This window comes from Delphinus delphis, chromosome 20 (assembly GCF_949987515.2).
Source record: "Delphinus delphis chromosome 20, mDelDel1.2, whole genome shotgun sequence".
In the NCBI taxonomy this organism is placed as follows: Eukaryota; Metazoa; Chordata; class Mammalia; order Artiodactyla; family Delphinidae; genus Delphinus; species Delphinus delphis.
The window spans coordinates 41,105,676-41,128,741 of NC_082702.1; the positions used below are offsets into that span (position 1 = coordinate 41,105,676).

Below are 23,066 nucleotides of genomic sequence, written 5' to 3' on the forward strand. Positions count from 1 at the left end.
GCTGCTCTGCGGTGTGTGGGATCTTCCTGGAGCAGAGATTGAACCTGTGTCCCCTGCATTGGCAGGCAGATTCTTAACTGCTGTGCCACCAGGGAAGTCTGTACAATTTTAAATACAGTAAATAAACCTCATTGATGAGGTAACATTTGATCAAAAACTTGAAGATGAGACGAAAAAACCTTGAAGATGAGGAAATTACCAATGTAGATACCTGGGGGAAGAGTATTCTAGGCCAAAGGGACAAGCAGAGGAAAGACCCTAAGGTAAGAGCATGTCTGGCTTATTGAGGAATGGCAACGAGGCCAGTGTGGCTGGAATATGAGGTATCTAGAGGGAAAGTAGTAGGAGATGTGGTCAAGGAGGTAATGGGGAGCCAAACGTGTAGGGCAACAGTTCTCAAACTTTTTGGTCTCATGACTCCTTTTTTTTTTCTTTTTAATTGAAGTATAGTTGATTTACAGTGTTGTGCAAATCTCTGCTGTACAGCAAAGTGACTCAGTTATACACACATAAACATTCTTTTTTATATGCTTTTCCATTATGGTTTATCACAGGATATTGAATATAGTTCCTTGTGCTATACATTAGGACCTTGTTGTTTATCCATTCTAAACATAATAGTTTGCATCTACCAAACCCAAACTCCCAGTCCATCCCTCTCCTTCCCCCCGCCCCCCTTGGCAACCACAAGTCTGTTTTCTATGTCTGTGAGTCAGTTTCTGTTCTGTGGATAAGTTCATTTGTGCCATATTTTATATTCCACATGTAAGTGATATCATGTGATATTTCTCTTTCTCTGTCTGACTTACTTCACTTAGTATGATACTCTCTAGTTGCACCCATGTTGCTGCAAATGGCATTATTTCATTCTTTTTTATGTCTGAGTTGTATTCCATTGTATATATGTACCACATCTTCTTTATCCATTCATCTGTCAGTGGACATTTAGGTTATTTCCATGTTTTGGCTATTGTGAACAGTGCTGCTATGAACATAGGGGTGCACGTATCTTTTTGAATTATAGTTTTGTCTGGGTATATTCCCAGGAGTGGGATTGCCGGATCATATGGTAATTCTATTTTTAGTTTTCTGAGGAATCTTCATACTGTTTTCCATAGTGGCTGTACCAACTTACATTCCCACCAACAGTGTAGTTCCCTTTTCTCCATACCCTCTCCAGCATTTATTTGTAGACTTTTTAATGAGGGCCATTCTGACCAGTGTGAGGTGGTACCTCATTGTAGTTTTGATTTGCATCTCTCCAATAATTAGTGATGTTGAGCATCTGTTAGCATGCCCATGTGTTTTCTGCCCTTTTTTTTTTTGTGGTACGCGGGCCTCTCACTGTTGTGGCCTCTCCCGCTGCGGAGCACAGGCTCCGGACGCGCAGGCTCAGCGGCCATGGCTCACGGGCCCAGCCGCTCCGCGGCATGTGGGATCTTCCCGGACCGGGGCACGGCACAAACCCATGTCCCCTGCATCGGCAGGTGGACTCTCAACCACTGTGCCACCAGGGAGGCCCCTGCCCATTTTTTGATTGGGTTGTTTGGTTTTTTGTTGTTGAGTTGTATGAGCTGTTTATATGTTTTGGAAATTAAGCCCTTGTCTGTCATATCATTTGCAAATGTTTTCTCCCATTCCGTAGGTTGTCTTTTCGTTGTTTTTTTTTTTTAATGGTTTCCTCAGCTGTGCAAAAGCTTGTAAGTTTGATTAAGTCCCATTTGTTTATTTTTGTTTTTATTTCTATTGCCTTGTGAGACTGACCTAAGAAAACATTGGTATTATGTCAGAGAATGTTTTTCCTATGCTCTCTTCTAGGAGTTTTATGGTGTCATGTCTCATGTTTAAGTCTTTAAGCCATTTTGAGTTTATTTTTGTACATGGTGTGAGGGTGTGTAAATCAACTTCATTGATTTACATGCAGTTGTCCAACTTTCCCAGCACCACTTGCTGAAGAGACTTTCTCAGGACTCCTTTATAATCTTAAAAATTTTTGAGGATCCCCAAGAACTTTTATTTAGGTGGTTTGTATGTATCAGTTTTTATTTGTATTAGAAGTTAAAACTGAGAACTTTTGAAAACAAGAATACACAGACATGGGCTTCCCTGGTGGTGCAGTGGTTGAGAGTACGCCTGCCAATGCAGGGGACGCGGGTTCGTGCCCCGGTCTGGGAAGATCCCACATGCTGCGGAGCGGCTGGGCCCATGAGCCATGGTCGCTGAGCCTGCGCGTCCGGAGCCTGTGCTCCGCAATGGGAGGGGCCACAACAGCGAGAGGCCCGCGTACCAAAAAAAAAAGAATACACAGACACTTTCCATCACCCATCACAGCAATGAAGTCATCACATACAATTTGTTTCCGAGTGGAAAACTCCACTGTAAACTCAGGAGAGAATGATAATGAAAAAGGCAAAAAAATTTGGTATTATTATAAGAAGAATTTTGACCTCGAAGACTCCCTTAAAAGTCCTCAGGGAACCCCACATGTCCTTGATCACACTTTTAAGAACTCTTACATAGGGTCTTGTAGGCCTTTGTTGTAGAGTTTTGAACAGATGAGTCATCATGATCTGATACAGGTTTGTTTTTTTTTTTAATTTATTTATTTTTGGCTTTGTTGGGTCTTCATTGCGGGCGCGGGCCTTCTCTAGTTGTGGCGAGGAGTGGCTACTCTTCATTGCGGTGCATGGGCTTCTCATTGTGGTGGCGTCTCTTGTAGAGCACAGGCTCTAGGCACATGGGCTTCAGTAGTTGTGGCACACGGGCTTAGTTGCTCCATGGCATGTGGGATCTCCCCGGACCAGGGCTCGAACCCATGTCCCCTGCACTGTCAGGTGGATTCTTTTTTTTTTAAGAATTACTGTTGTTTTTTTGGGCTACATTAGGTTTTCGTTGCTGCACGCAGGCTTTCTTTAGTTGCATCGAGTAGGGGCTACTCTTCGTTGTGGTGCGCGGGCTTCTCATTGTGGTGGCTTCTCTTGTTGTGGAGCATGGGCTCTAGGTGCATGGGCTTCAGTAGTTGTGGCATGTGGGCTCAGTAGTTGTGCAACGAGGGCTCTAGAGTGCAGGCTCAGTAGTTGTGGCGCATGGGCTCAATTGCTCCGCAGCATGTAGGATCTTCCCAGATCAGGGTTTGAACCCATGTTCCCTGCATTGGCAGGCGGATTCTTAACCACTGCGAGGCAGGCTGATTCTTAACCACTGCGCTATCAGGGAAGCCCCTGATATAGGTTTTAACAGGGTCACTCTGGCTGCTGGGTAGAGAGGCAAGGGCAGAAACAGGGAGACCAGTTAAGTTGCTATTATAGTAATCCAGGCCAGAAATGATGGTTTGGACTAAGAGATGGACTGATTTTTGATGTATTTTAAAGGTAGAGCCAGTAGCATTTCCTGACAGATTCCATGTGAGATGTGAGAGAAAGAAGTTAAAGATGACACCAATGGGGTTTTGCCTGAGCAACTGAAAAGATGGCGTTGCTGTCAGGTAAGATGGGGAAGGCTCTGGATGGAGCAGGTTTTGGAGAAAGATCTGGTGTTCAATTTTGGATGTGTTTTGTTTATGGTATCTGTTGAACATTCAAGTAGAGATATAAAGTAGTCAGTTGGCTGAAGTCTAGAGTTTGGAAGTGAGTTATAGACTGAAGATATAAATTTGAGGGTTGTTGGCATGCAGGAGGTAGTTAAAGCCACCAGACTAGATGAGGTCATTAAGTGATAATTTAATTGTCCTGCCTTTATCAATTTAGGTAATAATAATTGTATTTCTATAAAATGTTGCAGAGTGCCTACACTTATATTTCAGGAGACTTTGAATAAATAAGTAAACAAATTCACAAGCAAATAAACAGATTTACAAGGGTTAAACAACTTCCCTTAGGTCACCAATCTAGTAAGTGACGACACTACGATTCCAAAGCCTTTCTTTTCTAATACCCACCAGATCATTGTCTGTTTGTATAAACCAGAAAAGCCTATATATCGATAAGGTGGCTAAAGTAAGCAACTTGGTCAATGGCAGCTTGGACGAGTGGGGAAATTTTGCTCATCTTCCCACAGACATATTTCATAATTTATAAATATTTAATTTTTCAAAACTTTTTAATAAAAGGAACAGATTCTGGGACTTCCCTAGTTGTCCAGTGGGTAAAACTCCATGCTCCCAATGCAGGGGGCTCGGGTTCAATCCCTGATCGGGGAACTAGATCCTGCATGCATGCTGCAACTAAGTGTCTGCATGACACAACTAAGGCCCAGCGCAGCCTAAATAAATAAATAATAAATAAAAAATTTTTAAAAAGGAACAGATTCCATATCCCAGATTTATAAATTTTAAGAGGGATTTACAGAAGTCCTCCAGGTGTTGCTTTTTTTTTTTTTTTTTTTTTTTGCGGTACGCGGGCCTCTCACTGCTGTGGCCTCTCCCGTTGCGGAGCACAGGCTCCGGACGCGCAGGCTCAGTGGCCATGGCTCACGGGCCCAGCCGCTCTGCAGCATGTGGGATCTTCCCGGACCGGGGCACGAAACCGTGTCCCCTGCATCGGCAGGCAGACTCCCAACCACTGCGCCACCAGGGAAGCCCCAGGTGTTGCTTTGAGTCAATGGTTCGATCTGTGAAAACCTCATTCAGTCATTTCATACAATGTTCTCCTATGAGAAAACGCACAGTTTTTTTTCTTAATACTTATTTTATTTATTTATTTATGCCGTGCCAGGTGTTAGTTGCGGCACATGAGATCTTTTAGTTGTGGCATGGGGATGCTTAGTTGCAACATGTGGGCTTCTTTAGTTGTGGCATATGGACTCTTAGTTGCAGCATGCGGGCTCTTAGTTGCGGCAGGCATGCAGGATCTAGTTCCCCAACCAGGGATTGATCCTAGGCACACTGCATTGGGAGTGTGGAGCCTTACCCACTGGACCACCAGGGAAGTCCCACACAGTTTGTTTTTGAAATTTTTAAAATTCGGTAGAATATACATAACATAAAATTTACCATTTTAACCATTTTAAGTGTATGGTTCAGTGACATTAAGTACACTCACAGTAGTGTGTAGCCATCACCACTGTGTATTTCAAGCACTTTTTCATCACCCTAAACAGCAACTCTATACACATTAAGCAATAACTCCCCATTCTCTCCCTACAACCCAGCCCGTGGTAACCTTTATTCTGCTTTCCATTTCCATAACTTTCCCTACTCAAGATACCTCATATAAGTGGAATACAACATTTGCCCTTTTGTGTCTGGCTTATTTCACTTAGCATGATGTTTCCAAGGTTCAGCCATGTTGTAAGCATAGATCAGAATTTCATTCCTTTTTATGGCTGAATAATATTCCATTGTATGTATATGCCATATTTTGTTTGTCCATTCATCTGTTGAAAGACATTTGGTTTGTTTTCACCGTTTGGCTGTTTTGAATAGTGATGCTTTGAATATTGGAGTATAGGTATCTGAGTCTCTATTTTCAGTTCTGTTGGGTATTCTAGGAGTGGAATTGCTGGACCAAATGGAATTCTTTTTTCAGCTTTTTGAGGAACTGCCAAACTAATATTTTTCCCACAGTGGCTGCACCATTTTACATTTACAGTGCATGAGGGTTCCGGTGTCTCCACATCCTTGCCAACACTTACGTTTATTTAAAAAAAAAAAAGCCATCCTAAATAGGTGTAAAGTGGTGTCATTGTGGTTTTATTTTGCATTTCCCTAATGACTAATGATTTTGGGTATCTTTTCATGAGTTTATTGGTCATTTGTTTATTTTTTCTGGAGAAATGTCTAGTCAAATATTTTGCCCATTTTTTGGGTTGAGTTTGGTTTTCTGGTTGAGATGTAGGAGTTCTTTATATTTTTTGAATATTAAATCCTTATCAAATAAGTTATTTGCATATATTTTCTCCCATTCTATGGATTGTCTTTTCACTCTCTTGATAGGATCCTTTGATGTTTTTAATTTTGATGAAGTCCAGTTTATCAATTTTTTCTTTTGTTGCCTGTGCTTTTAGTGTCATACTTAAGAAATTGTTGCCCAATTTAAGGTCATGAAGACTTGCCCTATGTTTTCTTCTTCTAAGAGTTTTATAATTTTAGCTCTTATGTTTAGGTCTTTGATCCATTTTGAGTTAACTTTGTATATGGTATGGAGGATGAGTCCAGCTTCCATTCTTTTTTTGCATGTCCAATAGAACCCTTGCTTGAAAGTGAAAATGAATTGACTGTATATTGTCATGGTTTGTTTCTGGGTTATTTTTCTTTTAAATTTTTTTTTTTTTTTTTTTTTTTTTTTTTGCGGTACGCGGGCCTCTCACTGTCGCGGCCTCTCCCGTTGCAGAACACAGGCTCTGGATGCGCAGGCCCAGCGGCCATGGCCCACGGGCCCAGCCACTCCGCGGCATGTGGGATCCTCCCGGACTGGGGCACGAACCCGTGTCCGCTGCATCAGCAGGAGGACTCTCAACCACTGCGCCACCAGGGAAGCCCTCTTTTAAATTTTTATTGGAGTATAGTTGATTCACGGTGTTGTGTTAGTTTCTGCTGTACAGAAGAGTGAATCAGTTATACATATATCCACTCTTTTTAGATTCTTTAAAAATACGGAATGCTTCATGAATTTGTGTGTCATACTTGCACAGGGGCCATGCTAATCTTCTCTGTACCATTCCAGTTTTAGTATATGTGCTGCTGAAGTGAGCATTTTCTGGGCTGTTTTATTCCTTTGGTCTGTATGTCTGTCCTTATGCCTGTATCACACTGTTTTGATTACTGTAGCTTTGTAGTAAGTTGTGAAATCAGGAAGTGTGTCTTCCATCTTTGTTCTTTTTCAAGACTGTTTTGGCTTTTCAGGGTCCTTGGAGATTGCATATGAATTTCAGGATGGGTTTTTCTGTTTCTGCAAAAACGCTATTGGGATTTTGATAGGGATTGCATTGAATCTCTACATTGCTTTGGGTAGTATTATCATCTTAACAATATGAAGTCTTGAACATGGGATGTTTTCCCATTTATTTAGATCTTCTGTTTCCTTCAGCAACGTGTAGCTTTCAGTATACGAATCTTACACCTCCTTGGTTAATTTTTAAGTATTTTGTTCTTTTTAATGGTATTGTAAATGGACTTGATTTATAAATTTCCTTTTTAGATTGTTCGTTAAAAGTGTATAGAATACAACTAAATTTTGTGTGTTGATTTTATATCCTGTAATTTATTAGTGCTAACATTTTTTTGTATATTGATTCTTCAGAGCTTTCTATGTATTGGATCATGTCATTTGTGAACAGAGGTCATTTTACCTCTTTCTTTTATTTCTGTAGCCTAATCTCTCTGGCTGGAACTTCCAGTACTGTGTTGAATAGAAGTGGCAAAAGTGAACATCCTTGTCATGTTCTTGCTCTTAGAGGGAAAGCTTTCAGTCTTTAACCACTGAGTATGATGTTATCTGTGGGTTTTTCATATATGGTCTTTAACGTGTTAAGGAAATTTCTTTCTATTCCTAGTTTATTGGGTGTTTTTATCTTGAAAGAGTATTGAAATTTGTCAAATACTTCTGAATTAATTGAGATGATCATATGTGTTTTTTTCCCTTCATTCTAGTAATGTATACTATATTACATTCATTGATTTTTCGTATGTTGGACTATTCTTGCATTCTGGGAATAAATCTCACTTGGTCATGATGTATAACCGTTTTAGTATGCTGCTGAACTCAGTTTGCTAGTACTTTTGTTAAGGATTTTTGCATCTATATTCACAGGAGATGTTCTGTAGTTTTCTTTTCTTGTAGTGTCTTTGTCTGGCCTTGATATCAGGGTAATGCTGGCCCTAGAATGAGAGAGGAAATGTTCCCTTCTCTGTAATCTTTTGGAAGAGTTTAAGGGTTAGTGTTAATTCTTTAAATGTCTGGTGAAAGTTTTTGTGATAGGAAGAGAAATCAGGTATTTTTTGGAGCTGTCAACAGTGTTTCAAGGAACTAGAAAAATGTCTCGAGGACTGCAAGTTTCCATAAGCACAATCTGAAACTACCACTGTATCACACAACTCACAAAAGCCCCCAGCATCTGTTGGCCTGGACTTCTTTCTTCTAATTTATGTGCTGATGTACATGTTCTACACTTTAGAATCTGTTTTGAAGGACTCAGTTGTGAAGATTGGGCATCCTCAGAAGGCAGACTTTTGACAATATATCTGGAGTCTTTAAAATACTTCATACACACTGTAATCCTTAAGTCACCCCTGAAAGCTAGGTGAGTGATCTCAAATTTAGTAATAAAGAAGCTTAAGGCAGAAAAATTTTGCCTATTCACAAAGGATTTCTGGTTTTTGTGTTTTGTTTTGACCCCTTTAGTGAGGCTGCATTTTGAACAGATTGGCTCCTCCTCTGTTTTCCCTCTTTTTTTTTTTTTTTTTTTTTTTTTTTTTTTTTTTTTTTTTTTTTTGCGGTACGCGGGCCTCTCACTGTTGTGGCCTCTCCCATTGCGGGGCACAGGCTCCGGATGCGCAGGCTCAGTGGCCATGGCTCACGGGCCCAGGCGCTCTGCCGCATGTGGGATCCTCCCGGACCGGGGCACAAACCTGTGTCCCCTGCATTGGCAGGCGGACTCTCAACCACTGCGCCACCAGGGAAGCCCTGTTTTCCCTCTTTTATCTGCCTAAGAGGAGGGTATTAATTAGTTCACAGAGACTACAGTTTCTTCTCTTACAAGATAAAATAATCATTCTTCTAGAATCTAATAAAAGGTTAGGTCCTTTTATTTGAATTCGTACAGCAAAGGCCAAAAATAATTCCTTATAGGTCACAGGAGGAGGTTTTGCCTCATTGTATTTTGGACTCTTTAACTGGGCATCTGTGTGTGTCAGCGATTATCACAAAACTGGTAATAGTGACTCTTCTTGAGTACAGTGACTTTCAACATTTTTGACAGCTTCTAACAATAAGAAGTAAGTTTTATAGCATGATCTATTACATAACAAACAAACACAAAAAACATACACACCTAACATGAAAGGCTCACAAGCCAATCCTTAACCTTTATTTAAAAAAATGTAGCTTATCTTCTATTTTGTTCTATTTATTTTTTTAAATACTGATTTCAGCTTGCTGAATTGATTTCATAGCCTGCTAATGGATGTGAACTTCAGTTTAAAAAATATTCCTCCATGACCCACAAATTTACCTATGCGTATAGTGTTCTGGGCTCGTACCCTTAGACATTTTGATTCTGTGCTCTGAAGTAGAGCCTAGGAGTTTATTTTTTTTATTAAGTGCCCAGATAACTGTGATGTAGCCACAGACATGTATTTGGGAACCACTGATAGATCTAATCTAATAAAAACTAGTTTATTTAAAACTAAATCTGTCCTTTAAAATCACTGAAAACCACCATTGTAACTTTTTAAAATAACTGCCCTTTTAAATTTAGAAAATAAATCAGCGTTACCTAAACTCTCTGGACTTCAATATTTATATTATCTAATAAAATGCGGGGAGCCATTTTATGCAGTGATTGACAGATAAAGGACAACTAAATTCCTCTTAATTATAGAAAAAAACAAGCTGGGCATGTAGTAGATTGTTACCCTCTGGTTTGTTCCATTCAGTAGTGATGTTGTCTTCTTTGACACAGACCAGTTTATGTCTGACTTGGAACACCAGCCATCAGGTTCAGCAGAGAAATGGCCTAACCACAGTGAGCTCTCATGTCCACCTCCTTTCTGGAGAATCTAGAGGGTGAGTGTTGATTGAAATGTGTCACTGTTTTTCTGCCCAAGTCTGATATTTGCATGCAGTGGCCAGATTTGCATGTGCTGCAGAGGAGGGGGTATACATGGGCATCTTCTTGGTAGGGGCCCACTCATTATCTCTGGAACTAAACTTTGACTGTAAGAGTGCTTTTTAAATTTAACTACACTCAGGCTCTCACACTTATAATTTTAGTCTGGGATTGAATAAAAGTCAAGTGTTGATTGGATTTATTGAACCAAAGCAGAGGGAGTCCTGTCTATATGAATTCTGTGGCTTGGATGCGGAGTAAATTTGGTTGCTGATAAGGTGTGTAAGCCTACTCATTTCTGGTCAGGTGCTCTAAGTTTTGATGTGAGGCAGTATGGAATGGAAATAAAGCAGGAAATGTTAGCCATTTGCCAGAGGCAACCTGGATCGTTTACCCTTGAGCCTGTCCTTTAGGCCCATGTTTGCACGCTGGTAGTTCATCTGGGGCTCCATTTGGAAGGAGTCAGTGCTTGTGAGGAGGGGGCTGGGCCTCAGGCCTCTGTGCCTCAGCAAGCAACCATACCACTCCCTCTCCCTCACACAGCTTCTTTCTTCAAAGACTCTCAAAGCCACTTGAGAAAGTCTGTGGTAGAAATTATAAACATACAGATTGTAGTTCTCAAAATGCCATTTGAATTTCATTTTAATGAATTTGGATTTGGAAGGGGACTTAGAAATCATGTCTACTACCCAAATCTTTATATTTAGGATACTAAAGCTTCCTGATAAGGCACCAAAACCCTGGCTTCTCCCAGAAGCTGGGCCAGCCTACCCTGGTCTCACATCATTGGCCACTAAATTTCTACATATCTATAAAACTCTCAGGAGAGTTATAGAAGGATTTAAATGAATTTCCTTGTATCATAGTTGAGAAGATCAGTTGAAAAAAGATTAAATTGCCCTAGTCACATCACGGCTGAACCAAAATTAAAGCTTATTTCTTCCAGTGTTTACCCCACTGCCCTTCTTGTGTATGAAGCAACAATTTGGTCACTAGTGATCTTGGTAAGAAATGTTTCTGTGGAGTGAAGGGACCAATGGATGACTAAGGAATGAACAGGAGGTAAGAATAGAGAAACAGCAGGCAGTGTAGATAACTCCTTTAAGATGTTAAACAATGAAAGAAAGAAATTAGATATAGAGGGCCATGTGGGGTCTAGGGTTTTTATTTGTTTGCTCACTTGCTTGTTTGAGATAGAGACTTACCCATATTTAAGCAATGATGAAAAGAATCCAGGAGGAGAGGGTTGGTGAGTAGATTGATTAAAGAGAAGAGTGCAGGAAATTTGTGGGGCAAGATCTTGAAGAGGCAAGCATGTGGGATTCGTAGCATAGGTGTGGAATGAGTCATGTGGGTTTACAGCTCTGGAGCTCAGGTTTGGGCCCTGGAGACAACAGATGTGGGAGTCAACAGTACAGTATATAGAAATGGACAAGATTACTCAGAGAAAATGTACAAAATGTAAAAAAATAAGGAAAAGGATAGTCTTCTGATAGGCCTAAAATTCAGAATTCCACATCCGTTTTTTTAAAATTTATTTATTTTGGGTTGTGTTGGGTCTTTGTTGCCGTGCGCAGGCTTTCTCTAGTTGCGGTGAGCGCGAGCTACTCTTCGTTGCAGTGTGCAGGCTTCTCATTGTGGTGGCTTCTCCTGTTGCAGAGCTCCGTTCTAGGCGCGCGGGCTTCAGTAGTTGTGGCTCGCGGGCTCTAGAGCGCTGGCTCAATAGTTGTGGCTCACGGGCTTAGTTGCTCCGCAGCATGTGGGATCTTCCTGCACCAGGGCTCAAACCCATGCCCCCTGCATTGGCAGGCGGATTCTTAACCACTGCGCCTCCAGGGAAGTCCCCAGAATCTCACCTCTTAACCTAAGTTGAAAATAAGTTTTTTGTTTTTGGGTTTTTTTCCCCCCACATTTCAGTTTTTACTGATACAAAAACATACGTGCTGATACTTGAATATACTTTCAAGTAACTGTGTACTGTTTACTCAGCTGGAGACTTAATGTTTGTAGAATGTTTTGAGTTACAACTTTTTCTAGAGGAAAGATCTGTATGACACTTAGTATAGTATCACATATATAAGAGGTTTCTTAGAAAGAAAGGATCCTTAATAACAGAAAGAAAGAAAGGATCCTTAATCTCCCCCTCAGTCAGTTGTGGAAAAAAGTGTCATAATTTCCCTTTAGTAGTATTAAATCTAATGTTAAAAGTGAAGGGTATCTTCTGATCATTGTGCATGTAATTTTCAATCTGTCCTATGGTTGGAAGCTATCTAGAGTTCGGTGTAAAACTTAAAATAACTTAGGGAATTCCCTGGCGGTCCAGTGGTTAGGACTTGGTGCTTTCACTGCTGGGGCCCGGGTTCAATCCCTGGTCAGGGAACTAAGATCCTGCAAACCGCACAACGCGGCCAAAAAATAGAATAGAATAGAATGGAATGGAATAGAATAGAATAAAATAACTTAGTTAAAAACTTGTTATGATAGAGCTCAAGCTGGTTATCTTGGTTCTTGCTTAAAATGCTTGAATATTCTTTCTGTCTTACCTTTATGGTGGTGAGTTTTATTTTTGTTAATAATGTAAGCTAGGTTATTATAACATAGATCCCAAAATACAGTGGCTTAACTACACTGGAATTTTCTCTCACACCTTACGGTAATTCAGAGATCAGGATTCCTGTTTCATTTAGTTCCTCTACCTCTTTAGGTATTGTCAAAGCAGAGTCACCACGTTGACTGAGTCTTAGCCCAAAGCAAGGGGTATGAAAAGGAGGGGAAGAGGTTACTGAGCAAGTGATGAGGAAGATGCACACATCACTTTTACTCACACTTAATTAGAGAAAGCAAGTTACATGGTCATACCTTGCTACAAAAGGGAAGCCAGGAAATGTGTAGTCTGTAGCTGAGTGGCCCTGTGACTAGTTAAACTCAATTACTAGAGAAGAATGAATTAGGACATTTAGCAGTCTACCATAGGTACCTTCTAAGTTTTCAGGAACTTTTTTCTGTCTTCAGCCCGAAAAGGCAAATTAATCAGATTTTGATAAATGTAAATTAATTCTTCAGCTCATTCTATAAATAGTTGAATTCAGTATTTTATGTATTTCATTTAGATGGTATTCTTTTTTTTTTTTTTTTTTGCGGTTCGCGGGCCTCTCACTGTTGTGGCCTCTCCCGTTGCGGAGCACAGGCTCTGGACGCGCAGGCTCAGCGGCCATGGCTCACGGGCCCAGCCGCTCCACGGCATGTGGGATCTTCCCAGACCGGGGCACGAACCCGTGTCCCCTGCATCAGCAGGCGGACTTTCAACCACTGCGCCACCAGGGAAGCCCTAGATGGTATTCTTATAACTTATCTAATAACCTATAAGTAAATCTTAGGGAAACTATGCTTATAGAGTAATAAACCATAAAGTAATACTAATTTCTCATACATTTAAAATAATTTCTATTCCTTTACTTCCAAATTTCTCTTATTTCTTCATTTCAAGTGAAATTCAGAAAATGATTATACTTATATATGGCCTTCATTTTATAAAAAATAATGTCTCCATAAAATTGTTCACCCAGAGAATGAATTATACCTTTAATCTTGGGGTGTAAGGAAAGGAAGAAAAGATGAATTTGCTAAACTTTGATGAATGTTCATTGCAGCTTTAAAATGAAATAGTGTACATAAATGGAGACTGATTATACCAAAAAATACTTTACAAAAGTGATCAAGGTGCTCAGATGCTAGTTATGAAGGCCCTTTGAACTTTTGTGTGTTTGACAATGTGCATCCACCTATTCCAAAGGCAGTGCCCTGGGTTACCCTGCCCCTCCACCTGGTGGTGAGATTTCATACCCTACCATGCTTGCCAGCTCTAACTCTGAATCCGTAAGCATTGGAAATAGCTCTAAATAAGAGGCCGTTACTCAAACACCTCATTCTTGTGTGTACAGATAGCATTACAGTGGACTGTTAATTTGAACATCTCTTGGATTAAAAAAGAAATTTGTTTTTTCTTACAGCACATATTGCTGATGGCTCTGACTACTTCTGTTGTGGCAAGCCAGGTGTTGGGGTAATGGGAGTCAAGGACGGTAGCTGCCACAAGTAGGCCAAATGCTGTGACCTACATAACCTGTTACCACGGGTGTTGAGGGCTGTTGACCCTTGTTCTAGGCTTTTAATTCACTTTACTCTTTATAGGGGGGAAGTGATAAAATTGTACAGTAGGGGCATAAACAACTCCTTATGTTTTTACCTTAAATTCGTGAAAAAAAAATAAAGCCAACTCACATGCTTTGTGGAGTAGGACTTAAATAAATCAATAAATTCATGCATATATACATTCAAAAGGAAGTGAAAATTGCAAGCACTAATTTTTTAAAGAAATTAGTACTGGGCTTCCCTGGTGGCGCCGTGGTTGAGAGTTTGCCTGCCGATGCAGGGGACACGGGTTCGTGCCCCGGTCCGGGGAGATGCCACATGCCGCGGAGTGGCTGGGCCCGTGAGCCATGGCCGCTGAGCCTGCGTGTCTGGAGCTTGTGCTCCGCAACGGGAGAGGCCACAGCAGTGAGAGGCCCGCGTACCGCAAAAAAAAGAAATTAGTACTGTATTTATCAAGATTGCTAATGATTTACATGTAAATTACATTATAGATTTGCTTACCAGTAATAATTTTAATTTGCTCAAGTTGACAAAGTTTGGCCAGTCACATTAGAAGGCTATCTTAGGAACCCAGAGGTGGGAGCCAGAGCCCAGAGCCCCCAGGCTAAGTGTGAAGTGAGGGGGCAAAGGAGAGCAGTGGGCTTGGATACCACACTGTGCTCAAGTTATTGCTAAAGGATGGTGAAGGGACTGCTTTGTTACAGTTCTGACTCCCTGGCCTAAAATTTGTATTCAGTAGCTATTATTTGAGCATAATTTTTGTTGTTGTTTTGCCAAGTCCCATATTACATTAAAGATTCAATTGGCACATAATTTTAATCAGCACTCAATATTTACCAAGCACTAAGGAGTCAATGGAGAACAAGATAGACAAGTTCCTTGCCCTTTTGGAACTTAAATCTACTCTCTGATTATTATATGTTAAAGTATATTTGAGTATAGTCGGCTTGAGTGCTTCTTTGTGGAAAATCTTCTTAGCTTTATCCTAGTCTTAAAATCCTGAACTGTCAGGAACCTTGCAGGTTGGTTTAACTAAGTGAGGTTACGCACACTAGGCAAAAGAACAGCAGAACTTTGGTAAGGGGGAACAGAGATAACATACCTTCGATCAGGCTTTTGCTATAAAGGTCACCACCCGACTTCTTCAGAAAATGATGTGTTTATCCTTATCATCAAAGTGTACTTGGTAAGTGAGTGGATAGTGTTTGTTATAGACCCTCATCCTCAAGAAAATGTAAGCATTGACTTCCTCATAAAGACACAGGAAAAAAATATATCACATGGTTTTCGATGATGATAAAGCACCATTTTTTTTTAAAATTATTATTTATTTATTTATTTTATTTTTGGCTGTGTTGGGTCTTCGTTTCTGTGCGAGGGCTTTCTCTAGTTGTGGCAAGCGGGGGCCACTCTTCATCGCGGTGCGCGGGCCTCTCACTATTGCGGCCTCTCTTGTCGCAGAGCACAGGCTCCAGACGCGCAGGCTCAGTAGTTGTGGCTCACGGGCCCAGTTGCTCCGCGGCATGTGGGATCTTCCCAGACCAGGGCTCGAACCCGTGTCCCCTGCATTAGCAGGCAGATTCTCAACCACTGCGCCACCAGGGAAGCCCAAGCACCATTTTTAATCATCTTGTTTTAAAACTTGAACAATGAGACAAGATTTGAAAAAGGTGTGTTTAATGGCAGCCTGGAACATCTCTGAAGTTACCGTCTTTGGAAGGAATAAGCGACAGGAAAGATGACTTGAATGTGAGCTGGGTACTTGATTCTATATTTGGCTTTTTGCCACTGCTGCTGTGAGACCTGTTTAAAATAGACACTGCCAAAATCAAAATCAGATGCCTTGTGTTAGTCTTAATAACATTCTCTGGTCCCTTTCCAACCCCACCACCTAATGAACTTTCAGGGTACTATTCCAAATAGCTTCCAAGTAATTGTACTGGATTATGATCCATTTATTCAGTCATTAGAAATTGATGTTTCCTCGGTAGTAAAGTCCTTGTCCTTCAGGAGTTCACAGGCTATTCAAGAGACAGGTAATACTGATGCCTACTGATAATCTAATGCGATGAGTAGTGTTAGAGGCCATGCACAGAGATCACGGGCCATCCTTGTGCTCTTTCTTAGCAGGAGACTATCCCATAGACCCACACATAGAATCTACACTGAAAACACTGCTCCCTTGTTATGACAGAGGTGCCAAAGGCTGCCTTGTCTATTTATGTCCCTTTATTTACTATATAAGAGGTTTTAAAAAAGTCTCCATTATACTTATGAGGAAACTGAAGAGAAAATGTATTGTTATGCAGAGTATCCCCATAAGTTTTCATTTACATAGAAACTATCTCAGTGAGTTATTTCTAGCAGTCAGGAGTCAGTTTAGATTAATTCTATCCTTCTTTGCAAACCATCATGAATGGTCAATAAATCCTAGCCTGGAAAATTTACTTGAAAAGCATCCTCTATCTGACAAAGACCTTCATAAGTCTGTACCAATGACCTTCAAAAATTGATCTCAATTAGTGATTATTAGAGCTAGCCAACACTGCTTAATCTTCATCCTTTTGTAGTTAGATTCCTTTAGCTTCTACTCCTACTTCTTTGCCTCACTTTAAAAAAAAATTTTTTTTTTTTTTTTTTTTTTTTTTTTTTTTGCGGTACGAGGGCCTCTCACTGCTGCGGCCTCTCCCATTGCGGAGCACAGGCTCCGGACGCGCAGGCCCAGCGGCCATGGCTCACGGGCCCCGCCGCTCCGCGGCACACAGGATCCTCCCGGACCGGGGCACGAACCCGCGCCCCCTGTATCGGCAGGCGGACTCCCAACCACTGCGCCACCAGGGAAGCCCTAAAAAAAAATTTTTTTAACATCTTTATTGGAATATAATTGCTTTACTAGTCCCACTTCCTTTTTTTTTTTTTTTTTTTTTTTTTGCGGTACGCGGGCCTCTCACTGTTGTGGCCTCTCCTGTTGCGGAGCACAGGCGCCAGACGTGCAGGCTCAGCGGCCATGGCTCACGGGCCTAGCCGCTCCGTGGCATGTGGGATCTTCCTGGACTGGGGCACAAACCCTTGTCCCCTGCCTCGGCACACGGACTCTCAACCACTGCGCCACCAGGGAAGCCCAAGCCAAATTTTTATCCTTCACTTCTTTGCCCTTCTGAGTACTGCCACTTGAAAATTTGTCTGATGACAAATCACGGACTTCTACAGTTAAAGAGACCTTATTAGTTTAACACCATCATTGTATAGCTAAGGAAATGGGAGTCTTAGATATATGAAGTAATTTGTCCAAGGACACACATGGAATTAGTGGCAGAGCCTGTATTCAAGCTAAACCTAATTTCCAGGCCATTCCTTTGCTTACATATTTGCTCTCCCAGGTCCTATTTTCTCATCAGATCACAAGGCTACTCCCACTTTTTCTTCAGCCTTTTGCTCCTCAGTGGAACTATGAAACTGCTCCCATACTTCCAGGTCTCTAGTAAGAAGGTACATACATCTCTTCTTGCTCTGACCATTGAGTGTAGTCCCTTACCCATAGGATTTTTCCATTTGGATGTTCTAATTTCCAAATCCAATTCCAGACCTAACCTACCACCTTCCTCCTCTATATTCCTCCTCAGCTAATTTCCAGTAGTGACAGCACTATTCTTCCTAGACTTAAAACGTTGGTGGTAGTGGCGAATCAATCCTTTCCTCTTTCCCTCTTCTTACCATCACCACACTCACTGTGAGCACCACATTTGTCCAGGTCCTTTGCATTATCTTTGTCTAAATGATTTCCATGCTCTTCTACTCTTTTGGCCTTCAAGAAGTTGAACAGGTGTTTTGAAACTGATTCTGCCATTTACTAAGAAAATTGTGTGAACTGGCAAAGCCTCTGTTAACTGATATGTAAAGTGGGGTAATAGTGATCTTAAAATAATGTGAAGATTTAACTGAAATAAGATATAAATTTCGATTGTAAAGTTAACCCATGGATACCCAGTAAATATTTGTGGAGCGAATGTTAGTTCCATTCTCCTTATAGCCATGATGAGTATATGAGTTTGAAGAATTTTTTCTTAACTACCTAAACAATAAAAAGATTGGATGGGGGGCTTCCCTGGTGGTGCAGTGGTTGAGATTCTGCCTGCCAGTTCAGGGGACACGGGTTCGAGCCCTGGTCCAGGAAGATCCCACATGCCGCGGAGCAACTGGGCCCATGAGCCACAGCTACTGAGCCTGCGCGTCTGGAGCCTGTGCTCCGCGACAAGAGAGGCCGCGACAGTGAGAGGCCCGCACACCGCGATGAAGAGTGGCCCCCGCTCGCCGCAACTAGAGAAAGCCCTCGCACAGAAGTGAAGACCCAACACAGCCCAAAAAATTAACTAATTAATTAATTTAAAAAAAAGATTAGATGTTAATATTTGAAGATTTTTTTTAAAGGGGTTTGAAGCTATTTCTTTTCTTTTTTTAAAATTTATTTATTTATTTTTGGCTGCGCTGGGTCTTCGTTGCTGCACAGGCTTTATCTAGTTGTGGCGAGTGGGGGCTACTCTTCGTTGCGGTGGACAGGCTTCTCACTGTGGTGGCTTCTCTTGTTGCGGAGCATAGGCTCTAGGCACGTGGGCTTCAGTAGTTGTGGCACACAGGCTCAGTAGTTGTGGCACGTGGGCTCTAGAGTGTAGGCTCAGTAGTTGTGGGACACAGGCTTAGTTGCTCCACGGCGTGTGGGATCTTCCCGGACCAGGGCCCGAACCTGTGTCCCCTGCATTGGCAGGCAGATTCTTAACCACTGTGCCACCAGGGAAGTCCTCTTTTCCTTTTTTTAATCTTTTCTTTTTTTCTTTTTTTTGGCTGCGTTGGGTCTCTGTTGCTGCACGTGTGCTTTCTCTCTAGTTACGGCAAGTGGGGGCTACTCTTTGTTGCAGTGCATGGGCTTCTCATTGTGGTGGCTTCTTTTGTTGTGGAGCACGGGCTTTAGGCACGCGGGCTTCAGTAGTTGTGGCACGTAGGCTCAGTAGTTGTGGCTCGCGGGCTCTAGAGTGCAGGCTCAGTCGTTGTGGCCCACGGGCTTAGTTGCTCCGCGGCATGTGGGATCTTCCCGGACCAGGGCTTGAACCTGTGTCCCCTGCATTGGCAGGCGGATTCTTAACAACTGCACCACCAGAGAAGTCCTTGAAGATTTCTTAAACAATCATTAGTGTCTCCTTTGCTCTATGATCACTTCAAATGCTAATTATAGAGATTTTTTTTTGTCTTGGTCTATTTTTGTTTATAACAGCTGTATTGAGATATAATTCATTACTATAAAATTCATCCTTGAAAATACACAGTTCATTGGTTTTTTAGTATATTCATAGAGTTGTGCAATCATCATCAGTATCTAATTTTTACACATTTTCATTACTCCAGAAAGAAACCCCATACCCCTGAGCAGTCACTCCCCATTCCTTCCTTCCCATTACTCCTGGCAACCATCTATTTATTTTCTGTCAGTTCTGGCCATTTTATATAAATGGAATCAAACAATATATGATGTTTTGTGTTTGGCTTCTTTCACTTAGCATGTTTTGAAGGTTCATCCATGTTGTAGCATGTATTAGAACTTCATTCTTTTTTTAAGACTGAATAATATTTCATTTTGTGGAATAGACCACATTTTGTTTATTCATTCATTAATGGTAGACGTTTGGGTTATTTCCACTTTGGAGCTATTATGAATAATGCTGGTATGAACATTTGAGTACAAGTTTTTATATGGATGTATGTGTTCAGTTCTCTTGAGTATATGCCTAGGAGTGGAATTAGAATAGAATCTTTAGTTGATAAAGCAAAGAATTTTCATTTCAAAGCAAAGAGTTCTCATGGTGAGAGAACTAAAGTTTCTTATTTAGGGTGTTCCCGTCTATGTTGGCTCCTTAAGATTAAAACTCTTTGCACTGGACCTCACAGAAGACTGTGGTGCTTCCTGAGGTGCTTGGCACATCATAGAAACCAACAAAATCAAGAGCCTGTTCTGAAAGCATCAGAAATAATACAAATGCCCCCACATGATAAAGGATGTTTGCATTAGCATAGGGTAACAAAATAACCCCCAAATCTCAGTGGTTTACTCTCATCAAAGCACTTATTTTCATTTACTTTATATACAGGTGCAGTGCAGGAATCAGAAAGGGAAAACCCTCCTAAAAGGATGAAATTAAGGAAAAGTTAGATTAAGGTGAACACATTTCAAAAGTATCCTATCCTCTGCTAGAGCAAGAGCCTTTAGAGTGAGGGTAAGAACGTTTACCATTTCCTTCAGCCATTCCCCTTCCCAAACAAAATTGAACTGAAAGGTGGGGGGGGGGGGTCTGGAACAACTTTTGGAGTGATGTTGCCATCCAGTTCAAGAGCAGACTTCAAGCACTGCCTTTATCTTTATAGAAAGCAATGGAAAGGGAAAAAATGTCTTTGAAATAGTGCTTGGCATTGAGCATCATATGGTCAGTCACACAGAGGTCACTAATCATTCTTCCCTTTCTTGTTTTTCAGTGAACGAGGTAATTGGGAGAGACATGTCCCAGATTTCTGTTTCCCAAGGAACAGGGGCGAGCAGGCAGGCTCCCCTCCCAGGTCCTGATTCCCTGGATTTAGGAAGATCCGACGGGCTCTAACAGCGTTCACTGCAGCCTTGTGTCCACCATCATGTACTTCTCAGCATGTTTCTCTCTTTGGACCTTGGGCTTCCAACTCTGCAACCTTCAGGATGGAGCCAGGAGTTGGGATCACCATATGTGGGGAAAGCAGCATTCCTCCAACTCAGGCCTTGTGTAGATTTTGTAAAAGAACAGGAGCAGCACAGGCTGTCTGATCTTTGGGGAAATGAGCTTTGCTTTTTATATTTAAATAGGATACTTTTATATGATGGGTGCTTTGAGTGTGAATGCAGCAGGCTCTCCATTTCAGAGGTGCTGCTTTTGCAGGTGATCTGGTTGCTTAGCTAGGATTGGTGATTTGTACTGCTTTATTGTCATTTGAAGGACTCTTTAGCTTTGATGATATTTTTAAAGTAGAAACTTTTGATAAAACCTTCCAGAGGCAAACATTAAAAAAAAATTATTCCCCCAAGCCCACACCTATGCCTCGGAAACTCAGCATGTGTCCTGAAGCCTTTCATAGATTCATAGGAAGTAAAGCCAAATGTAGCTCATACCTCTTTATAAAAGTAAACTGTTAGATAAAATGACACCATTCCAATCATTGAAGTGTTGGAATATACAATGACATTCCAGAGCATAGCATTTTTGTAACATTCTAGGTAATCTTCCTGCAATCTCTCCATGCTGTCTCCATGTTGAAATTGCTTTTTTTCCTCAGGGCCTTGGGTAAGATAACTACATGTAAGGGAACTTTGAAAGGTGGGGTTTCTTAGCTTGGTAGCTTTAATTTCCTGCCATCCTACATACAGGTAGACTGTGGAGTACTCTTCCCTTTTGTGTCCTCTGGTCCCAGACCTTTTCCAAGTGGAAGCATCTGCATTTGGCTGCCACAATCTTGTGATGATTTGTTTAGGCAAATTTGCTGCTTCTAGCTTCTCTAGAGGCCAGGCTGTGTCAGAAGCTAAGTACAAATGAGCTATGCTTCAAGACAGGAGCAGAGAACATTCAGGATTCCAGATGGGACGCATTTAAGATTTACACTGGCATGGAAGGCTTTTCCCTCATTCTGTTTACAGCCTAAAATGATTCTGGCCTACCCTCCCATCTGCATGGCCTAAAAAACAGCCTTTTTCTAAAAGGCTTTGAGGCAATTCCAAAACTGAGATAGCATTCTAAACCTGACCCTCCACACCAAAGATGTCCTGGTGGTGCTGCTGGTAAGGCTGGTGCCCAAGGCGGGGCCAGCAAGAAACTCCAGCCTGCTGTCTACCAAAGGAGGTGCCCGACTTGGGTGCTCTTTTCAAACCTTGCCCTTACCCCTCCCCTTAATGGGATTAGTTTCCTGTTCCAAGGCTTGGGCCTATTTCAACACCCCTGAAGTTTGCAGTATGTTTTCAAATGAAATGTACTTTTATTCAGGAAGCAAATTTTCTGAGTGCCTACATGTGAGACAGTGTGCTGGGCTGGTCAAAGGCTTGATGCTATTATTGCAGGGGATTGTGGGTCCTAGATGCCAGGACTGTCTACTGAGGCCAAGTGAGGCCTGGGTGGAGGGAGCCAGCTCATTGCCTACCACCTCTAGTCAACCAGTTAGGAGCTATTGACCCAGGATGAGGAAGTAAGGTCCTTTTTTTTTTTTTTTCCCTTTAATCCATGATGTTTTAGATTTCTCCCTAAAATTAGTTAGAAAAAAATGCTTGTACTTCAGCAAATCACTCTAGTCCTTCTTGGAGCCTGGTGTTGTCACATTTTCTTTGAAAGTGAGTTTTGTGTCACAGTGTGGATAGTGAGATTTGCTTCAGGGCCTGTGGTTGGAAGCCCAGAGTTTCCTTTGGAGGGTTTGCGGTGGCTGGCCGCCTTTAGATGAAGTTCCAGAGAGTTGGCCAGACTTGCCTCCACCCTCTTGTCCCTGGTGTAGCTGCCTCACATGGGGTTCTTGCAAGAGCTTCCCTTGCAAGACCCTTTGGGGGTTGCTCTGCTGCCCTCAAGAATAAAAGCCTCTATGATACAGAGTTGCTATGCACCAAATTTTGATGCCTTTTAAATACCTTGATGCCTGTAGCACTAGAAATGCTCTTTCCTATTTAAAATAAAAATTAAATTTTAAAATAGAGCTTTGTATACTATGTAAGCAGTTTTGTATCAGCTTTGTAAAAGCTTTGGTGTAAAAGACAGTATTTTTTGGTTTTGTAGATAAATACCTTAATTTTTGTGCAACATAGTGGTGTTACAGCACACATCCATTGGACTATGCAAATTGATTTCTAGTAACAGCACTGAGCAACTGGGCATGTGCTAGGACCCACCCCTTCCCCCTCCAACCCATGCTATATCTTGGGTTGAGGAATGGGATGAGCAGCCTTCTGCTTACTGGAGATGCACAGAGAAACGTGGCTGAAAACAGCTAGGAACAGATGATTTTGGGTTCAAGTGTGGTGCTGCTGCCCGGGGTGCAACCCACCCCTGCCCAGGGTTAGCCACTATCACCAGAGCTCTGCTGAGTCTGGCTGTAAAGCCCTGTTT

At 41.6% G+C, this 23,066-nt stretch overlaps 1 protein-coding gene and 1 non-coding gene across 4 annotated transcripts in view; one reads left to right on the forward strand and one right to left on the reverse strand.

Moving 5' to 3' along the window:
* NFATC3 (nuclear factor of activated T cells 3) overlaps positions 1–23,063 on the forward strand; it is a 133,721-nt gene extending 110,658 nt beyond the window's left edge. For 2 of the 3 annotated variants that reach the window (XM_059998895.1, XM_059998898.1), the window contains one exon: positions 20,437–23,063. In XM_059998895.1, coding sequence (XP_059854878.1) covers positions 20,437–20,558 — 122 coding nt within the window. In that variant the 3' untranslated portion in view covers positions 20,559–23,063. Of the gene's footprint in view, positions 1–9,618; positions 9,723–20,436 lie in introns of all 3 variants that reach the window. The other variant, XM_059998896.1, reaches the window with a different exon arrangement.
* Positions 6,586–6,692, reverse strand: LOC132417390 (U6 spliceosomal RNA). The gene has a single exon (XR_009517828.1). It is a non-coding gene; the product is annotated as a U6 spliceosomal RNA (small nuclear RNA).
* Positions 23,064–23,066: the final 3 nt, after the last annotated feature.